Genomic DNA, 8854 nt, shown 5'->3' with positions numbered 1-8854 from the left:
CCACAATTAAATAAGCTGCGCTAAATCTCATTATAATAACCATTTCTGCATCAGGTTTTTACTGGCTAATATTATTATTTTACACAAAGTCCTTCAAACATCTGCAGGGGAAATTGCATTTCTTTTTATTCGCTCTGCAATTACATCTCAGTGCTTGAAATGGAAACAACTATTTTGACCATCTGTGTTTGTGGTTTCAAGCAAAGTGGAGCTATAAACATGGCAGGTCTTGATTTAGGCCTGTTTTTTTAACAAAACAGTGTCTCCTGTTTATGTTTAATTAAAATAACTTATTATATAAAATAAATCATTGTTACACTGTCAAAATCAGCTCAAAAATGTTGCATTTTGACAATTATTGAAATTATATGAATAAGAACAGTAGAGTATCTGATCAGTAATCCTAGATCTACTGTTGTACTTTCCGAGTTTCTTTGCAAGTTTTAGTTTTGATTCACTCAGCAAAAATTTCAAGAGGGTCGATGGATTACTCAGGGCAAGATGGACACCAAAAGACCGGTCCCATGACAGAGGGTCATATTGGCTACTTACTTATGCTTTCCAGGGAGATGCGACTTTGCACACACACATGCCAAGATCTGCATGGCAAGATACTTTCATGCTTTTTGCTCAATAGAAGCTGATTTGGACTGTGAGAGCTGTACAGCCTACAAAGAGGCCTATTTGAGCTGGGCTCCATTGCAAAAATTAACAAGGACTCCATACAGTTCATACAGTGTGCCTTTATTAATAATGACTCATTTGCAGTGAATCCGTGGAACGCTTATTACTCTAGTCATGAGCGAACTGTAAAGCGCATTGTCAAGGATCTCATGATTTTGTATGATATTCTGTACGCCAATCAACTGCGCCACCTCTGCACCAAAGGCATGTTTTTGCCACAGATTTCCAATTGCTCCACTTGGAACAGTTTGCATATTGGCAAGGAGCCATTGTCGCGAAGGTGATTTCACCCAGGCAACGACCTACTTCCAGCCCCCCATAAAAGGTCAAGGGAGAGACAACGCCCACTTGTCAGATGCCAGAGAAACCCGTGTCTCAAGCCAGCAGCCCATTCATTATAGAGGGCTTGTCAGATCAGAACGTTCCCCAGGCAGCGTCCCGCGAAGAGTCAGACACTGGCCAGATAAACACGTAGTGGTGCGGTAACAGCGCTCCATTCACCCAGCTACGAATAGCATGGCAACATCCAAAGATATCAACGTTTTTTCAGGAAGACGCCATTGCTATTCATATGTATTCTATGTTGGTCAGGGCTATTTTGTTTTATGTAACAGCAGTTTGTTGTGGATTATCCATCAGGAGGCCTATCTTCTGTCTCTAGGGCATATTTAAGATGAGTCCTTAATCTTGTTTTAGTCCACTGGCCACTTACTTACACTCCTACTCAAGTCAATGTCATCTGACCAAGCCATAAACAGACTTTACCCATTAAAGTGGCCAACAAAATAAAACATTATTCAACTTCTTGGAAAGCCACTACCTGAACTTCACGCTCCGTTCCACCCAGGCCTTCGAGGCGCGCATGATCATGTGCAGCATCAATTTTAAATGGTTGGCCTCGCAAACAGATCAGCGGTGTGTGTCCGGATCGCTGGTGCTCATATTCATTTCAAATATCAAGTTGTTGAACAGTTGTCCAGCATCAATTAACTAAGTGGTGAGATGACCTTTATTTGCAGCTTGCCGTGAGGTAAAATGTAGTGGATGACTGTATGCATATCGACAAACACAGGAATTCACTGACTGATTTGACTTTACATTTGACTATGTGCTAAACTCTGAATGTAAACATCCATAATCTATTAAAAAAATAAACAAAACAACATCTCCCACAATGTGCCTGTGTTTCTATGTTGTGTCAAACTTGATACCTTGATGACTACTGTGATCCACCGCAGTCAATGTGTTATAAGTTGTGTTAAGCCCTCTCTGCTGGCGGCTCCAAATGGCAGCGAGAGGTAACTGTTGTAATTTGAAAAATTTGAACTTCAGTACCCAGAAACCCTGTAAGGTGATGATGTCAGTAAACTGCACACTCATATGCAATAATCCAGTTGTGCAATAATGAGTGTTTTATGCCATACATACATAGCAGACCAGTCGAAAGGCCTGTGGTAGAGGGGAATAGTCTTACAGATCATGTTGAGGCTATTTTTGACATTCAGTGATAGATTACATTTTTTTAATTGCTAATCCACTTATATCCACTCTACTATCTATTGTAGAAATACTGTTTTAGTTAGATATTTGTGAGTTAGATATACAAAAACAACCAAGTCTGAAGAGCTGTATTGGTAACACCTGGTAAACTCGCTTAAAGCAGCTTTTGTTCACGGATATCGCAATGAAAAACACTTAAGCCTTCCAGAAAGTCCAATGATGTTGTTTACAGAGGATATATACAAAAGACGCACAAGACAGATAAACATTAAATAATATCTGAATCTTATAATACTCTCAGCCCCAGTGTGACGTGCATGCAGGCTCGAGCCAACTTCATCAGATTTCAATCTTCCAAGAAAGGGGCTGTTCTGTGGGTCAGGAGCAAAACATGGCACCGGGCCCGGCACATCCTCCTGGGAACAAACAGCCCTATCCAGTGACTCGATGAAGGGTGCGTGGAGGGATGGAGGGGCGACGCATAGCCGGCTCAGTAAACATCTGTAGGTTGTCACGTTGGCAGCCGTCCTGTGGGACATGTGGGAAGAGTCTGACTAGAGTCTAGAGTTGGAGAGAAAGACCCTCCTCTTCTCCTTTAACGCGGCGGTACTGACACTTCAAGCCCACACCGTGCTGGTGCAGATGAATCACGTTGACATTGAGGATCTCAAGTACCACCAATAGATTCATGAGCTTCGGCGAACGAGGTGCCAAGCCAGTACAGTGCAGTTCAAATTCTTGCAGTGTAAGAGAAAGCCCTTCAGTAGTTTTCCATGAGAGGCGAGGTTCATTATGTTAGTGGGCGTTATGGTGTAGCACTGACTGACCAGTTCCTTTCTTTGGGCATACAGTAGAAACGAAGCATGTGGTATAGTAAGCGTCACATCTTGGGATTGCATTCACAAAGATCCGCTCAAGGCTGAGTGGTTTGATGAAATTCTGCCTTTGCCTGGAGGCTTTCAAGGTGAATTCAATGTAGGTGTCAACAGCGCAACACCGAGCATTATCATCTGACTGCAGGTACATTCAAACTGCAAGGTTTAGCTACCATTAACACCCATGCCCAGCAGTTTTCAGGTGTAAACAGTCATGTGGCAGGTACTCGTCTTAAAAAAACAGCACATAGTAGCTTTAAAAAATAATCATTTGGGCATGATGCAACTTTAAAATAGATTTTTGTGTTTTATAAAGAATAATCATATAGGAAATATGAAGAAATTAGATGCCATAGTAAAGTGCCTATGGTTTCAGAATACATTAAGTACCTGACACATCCACTCTATTAAGAGAATGACTAGTAAAACTAATCAAAACAGGTACAACAATAATGAATATGAAAATAAAGGCTATTACAGTGAAGTGAAATAAATGAGCTAAACTAGGTATTACAACATAAAAAATATTCTTGCCACCTGGGTTCAGTTCAATCTTTTCAGGATAAAGTACACCATAAATAAGGGCAGTAAAATTTCTTGTCCTGCATCCAGGCCAATAAGAGTTTTACGAGAGTTGGATTGAGTGTGAGTCCCTCTGGCCTTCCACATGTTCACACTAACATTCTGAGATTTTTTTTTCTAATTCACAGTTCAACCAGTGATAATGTAGCCAAAAATCCTCCATGTGAAACTGAGTAAATCTCCACAGATGTTTATGGTGTTATTTTTTTATGGGCTTAACCATGCAAATTGTTATTGTTGACCCACATACGCAAGTGCAAGCATGGCAGGGCCAAGGTTGTGTGTTTGTGTGACACATGGTAAATGTTCACATTTGGGGCAATGCACAGGTGCTTTGTCCCTTCATAACGAGAATGCTACTCCTAACACAAGATCATGTGCTTGTCTCATTAACCTACTGTAGCTGCTTTATCCTGTTTCATGTTTTTCTACATGAAAGACATGACCATAAAATTGGTGCAACTTTTATGGGCCTTCAACTTCGTCATTCAACTTTTTCCTTTGGCCTTCAACCATGCAGTCACAAAGACAAGAGGCCGAATTGGAGGAATCAGTCTTGAGCATAAATGCCTCTGCTCTGAAAGTCCCACACAAGTGACAAAAGCTTTAATTCATTCGGCTCTCATTAGTATGGCACACAACAGAGCCCCTCAAAATCACCATGCAGACACCTCCATTAAAGAGAGTGGGAGAAATGTCACACGAACTCTGCAGGTTATTAGTGAGCTCCCAGGGTCTCACAACTATCAGCTGATGTGCTTACATAAACACCCACAGAGCTGCATACTGCACACTGCTACTTCAATATACCTCGACCTGGCAAGGAATGTTGGCCTCCAACCAGACTATAGTTAGGATTGGGATTGATACAGTAAATGTTTTACACCAATAAACACTCATGAATTACAGCTGCTTCCTCACATAGCTCAATGCCAACAGCAGTATGGTTAGGGGCTTAATCATGAAATCATTCTTGATGGGGTCATTCATGTAAGTACATAGACTCACAGTATTGTAAGACCAAGTCTCTATAGATGGAAACATCAAAATGATTAACCATGATTTAGTGTCATGCCTAATGCTAAAACAGTTACAATCCCTATAGGATTTTTGGTGGCTTTCATGATGCAAAGCTGAAAATTCTGTGCAATACCAGTCAGGACAAAGCATAATGAAGCACATGCGTCACATTTTTGTTGTCCTCTTTAAAAAGCCTGCATTGTGCCACTGTGGTTGCCTGCCCGCTCCTAACAGGCTTGTTCACGGCTCCAGAATATGAAACATTTTGAATGCCTGTTGAACAAACAAAATTATTCAAAAGACTACTTAGAAGCAACTGAATGAACGTCTGTATGTGTGCAATTAATTCCACAAACTTCAAATAGGGTTTAAATGTTTTATTGTCAAATAGACAAGAACTAACATTTCCTTAACAGGAATTTAGAATGGCGTCTAAAAAAAAAAACATCTTCACTTATTCTGAAACGGCATTGCAACCTGTAGGGGATAATTCACCAAAATCTTAAGCTCCAAATCTCCCTCATAGCAGATTAATCACCAGCTGGACCTCCAGTTATTTTTATGTGCACAGGTCAGAAGGAAACATACTTTTACATTTGGGTGAACTATCCCTTTAACAATCTGGAAACGCTTTGCAATGAAAGGGGGGTGGGGGGAGGGTATATATATATATATATATATATATATATATATAAATAAAAAGCGATAAAGAATTACACTGAACTCCCACATAGCTGTGATCCAATCATCGAGTGCAAAAAACAAAAAAACATTTCTATATGGCAGTTAAGGCGTCCAACATTCCCCTGGTGTGAGAAGCATCTTCACAAGACACTCAATGGCTTATCTAAACATCCACACCTCTTAATACAGCATTACACAGCTAGCTACATATGGCCCCCAAAGACTGCCCAACTCCCTCTCATCAGTCTCCTATTCAAGCCTAGGTGTGTTTACTGTTGCTGAACACATTAGATAAATCTGGAAACGTGCAGATGCATCAACAAAGTGGCTAGTGTCTTAACAAAACCTACAGTATGTCCCTCAACATGTTGATGTGAACATAGTTTTACATTCATCTGCAAAATGTACAACTTCAAATTGTGCACGAGCGGCAAAATGCTCTTATTACGCAAAACTACATCCAGGGTATTACAATTTTGTCGATAAAAATGTGTACCGTTAGAAATACTGTGAAGCAAGACTCTGAACTATCAGTCTTGTTTTTAGGCATCAACCTCAAACTCTAGCTCCTACTCTTTAGTTCCAAACTGAATCAGTACCACTCAGGAACAGACTGGCTACTAATTGTTGAATTGACAAACTGTATTGTACAAAAACATCGTAGAAAATAAGACACCACTGGAGTGTCATTTACATTCAGGCAGAAGTGCGTTTACCCACAGAACAAAACCCCGCATCCCCACTCCCACCCCTCCCTCTTGCCCCGTTCAGCACTCCTCTACCACGGTACCAGCCGAGGAGGAGGAGTACAGTTTCTTCTTGACCAGCCGGAAACCCGGGCTGAGCTTGAGCACGTGCCTGAAGCCCGGGGCGAAGCAGGTGCCCATGAAGAGGAAGTCCCGCAGGCTGGGCCAGGCGCTGCCGTCCTGCTTGAACACTAGAGTCAGCTCGAAGGTGGGCACCACGGCGGCGTCGTACACGATGCGCTCCAGCCGCTTGCAGCCCTTCTCCAGCTCCAGGTGAACGTAGAGGACGCAGCCGCGCAGGCCGCAGGGCTCGCCGGACGCCAGCCGCAGCACGTCGCGGGCTATCCTCCGCGTCAGCTTCTCTGGTACCAGCACAGAGGAGCAGTGCAGCGTCGTCTTCTTGGCGCGCGACAGGCAGTTCTCGAACATCTTGGCCAGCTGTTGACAAGTTCTGTCCTCGCTGACATCTACGTTCCTCTGGGGTTCGGCCAAGCAGTGATCCCAGAAGTCCAGTTCTGGTGGAAACAAAGCAGGTTGATCATTAAGGGATGCCATGTGAGGTGTCAAAGGCAGCTTTCTCTTTAAATGACAATAAAGTAACTGTACAGAACAATAAATGGATTTTAAGATGCCTACATGCACTGAAGAGATCACATTAAGGGTTTTTCTCTCCCCAAGTCTAAGCTAATTTAGCTGCCAAACACTATTTCCACCAATCCCCACTTGCAAATGAGATCAGACTGTGGGAACTAATTTACTCTTGCATCCCCTCTGGTTGCAACGCCCTGACATGATGAGAGTTGACACTATCACATGAGGAAAAAAAAAAAAAAAGGCACAAGATAGAAAAACAAAGCAGGGCAAACGGCTTCACTGTTCAAAACCAAACTAAGGAATCCAACAAAATCTGCTTTGCATTACACAAATGCATTATTGTACTGCTAAAGATGCTGTGAAATGATTAAAGTAATGTCTAGGTAGGCTACTGTTGTGCAGACCCAGGCTGAAGAGATGACTTCATCCTCTGTTGACTTCCCTCAGCCCGCCCCCCTCCCCTCCCCTCCCCTCCACTGCTGCAGCCATGCACCACACTGGGATAAACAAGCACCCAACTGGAAGTATCCAGCAACTAGCGGGTTAGCCGCACAGAAACAAAAAACGCACAAAGAGCCGGTAAGCTCACCTTTCTCAATGCAAGCCTGGTCATATCTTCGCTCGACCAGCTCCGATATGCATTCGCTGTTTTTGGTCTTTAATGTGCTTGTGGCAACCATGGTGAAAATCCTGCTTATTCCAAGAGGAGGGCTGCTTCCTTCTGGTTTAGCCAAGTTACCTGAAAAATGACGTGATAGCTTCAATGCAACAGTCGAAGCGGGTTGTTTTCAGCTCAAGAAGAGTCACACAGTTCATTAACGTGACTAGCAAAGACATAAACGCTTCAAAATGCCAAAATTTGTTACTGGGAAACATGACAACCAGTAAAACCCTGCCCGGTTTTCCCCCATGACAGGATAAGTTACTTGGCAGCATTAACAGTCGTTAGAGCAGCACGTCTACCTGTATCATTTGACAACTTACCTTACGCTCTTCTATAGTCTAAAGTAATTTAATTTCGAGAGTTTCTCATAAATAAGTTCACACATGCACGGCGGCTCTTCCCCCCCGTAGCTGACACACACAAACACACACACCAACACCCTCACACTGCCTGCAGCGTTCAAAACTTGTCTGAGGGTTATTTATACCTTTCTCCCACTCAGCTGATCTATCGCTGCGACCAATCAGAGCGCGTCTTTCGTCGAGGAAAACATTTACCAAGCAACACCTCCTGTCGATCAGCTCGTTCGTGATTGGCTGTGGAGTGGCTCTTAAATGGAATAGTTGACCAATAGTGGAGGAGCATATTTGTGTTGCTACATGGATTTGGCAACATGATGGCTGTGGCCAGTGGAGTGAAATGAGGTATTTGTTTTAAAAACCCACCTGCACTCAACTTTTTATTGCAGAATAGAGCTCATCCACCTGTTTGGCCTGACATAAACCTTTATAACGTAGATTTATAGTAAGTACAATCAAACTGTAAGTTACTTGAGGATATGGCCTTTTAGTTGTTTGCCTTATGTTGACTCGAGGTCATATCAGGTTTACCCACCTTTCTGTTTGCCACTACATCACTGGTTTTAAATAAAATACACAATGACAACCTGCTGATTGTAATGAAACACTGTGATGGTATCATATCAGGTCATAGCTCATGATTCAGTGTCAGTATTCAATGATAATATTCCAAATTGAGACACTAAATGGCTCATTTCATGAACTTAGATTGTTTATTCAATTCACAACAACCCTCCATTTAACCTTTCAAAAGATGTTTCATGATTTTGTGATGTGGGAGACAAAGAGGAATTTGAATCTTAACTCTCCTACCTACACATTTCAACATCTTAGTCAGCAAACAGACTTACTGTCTTGTTAGGGCAACATTTGGGAGGAAGAAAGGTACAGACATGCACTGATGATATTGATACAGGTTGTGCAAGCATGAGTTCACTCACTTTTAAATGCAAATCCTTACTATCTCCAGTAATTTTGTTTGTTATATCAATTATCAGTCAAGATGAAGATACAACTTGAAAGCTTTAATGTGAGTCAATGAATTAGGAAGTTAAGCTTTTTTTTTTTTTGCAAATGAGGAGCAGATGCACACCCAGCACTTGCTGGTCCAAGTTGTCCCTACCATTTAGTCCCAAAATCATATAG

At 42.1% G+C, this 8854-nt stretch overlaps 1 protein-coding gene across 2 annotated transcripts; it reads right to left on the bottom strand.

Moving 5' to 3' along the window:
* Positions 1-6111: 6111 nt before the first annotated feature.
* LOC139917255 (DNA damage-inducible transcript 4-like protein) lies at positions 6112-7780 on the bottom strand. 2 transcript variants are annotated; one of them, XM_071906344.2, is made up of 3 exons: positions 7670-7780; positions 7275-7424; positions 6112-6606 (listed from the first exon to the last, which is right to left on the bottom strand). In XM_071906344.2, the coding sequence occupies exons 2-3, from the start codon at positions 7363-7365 to the stop codon at positions 6113-6115; spliced, it is 585 nt and encodes a 194-aa protein (XP_071762445.1). In that variant the 5' UTR covers positions 7366-7424; positions 7670-7780; the 3' UTR covers position 6112. The 2 variants fall into 2 exon arrangements, with proteins under 2 accessions (XP_071762445.1, XP_078137825.1); XM_078281699.1 differs by lacking the exon at positions 7670-7780 and having other exon boundaries at positions 7275-7487.
* Positions 7781-8854: the final 1074 nt, after the last annotated feature.

This window comes from Centroberyx gerrardi, chromosome 23, assembly GCF_048128805.1.
Source record: "Centroberyx gerrardi isolate f3 chromosome 23, fCenGer3.hap1.cur.20231027, whole genome shotgun sequence".
Lineage (NCBI taxonomy): Eukaryota > Metazoa > Chordata > Actinopteri > Beryciformes > Berycidae > Centroberyx > Centroberyx gerrardi.
The sequence above is the reverse complement of the archived record's forward strand: the minus strand, read 5'-3'. Positions and strand labels throughout refer to the sequence as shown.

What these genes read in the sequence shown, in the direction of transcription:
- LOC139917255 (XM_071906344.2), bottom strand. Translation starts at nt 7,365, where the DNA reads ATGGTTGCCACAAGCACATTAAAGACCAAAAACAGCGAATGCATATCG. An exon ending in CCAGGCTTGCATTGAGAAAG is followed by an intron (nt 6,607 to 7,274) that starts GTGAGCTTACCG and finishes TGTTTCCACCAG; the next exon opens with AACTGGACTTCTGGGATCAC.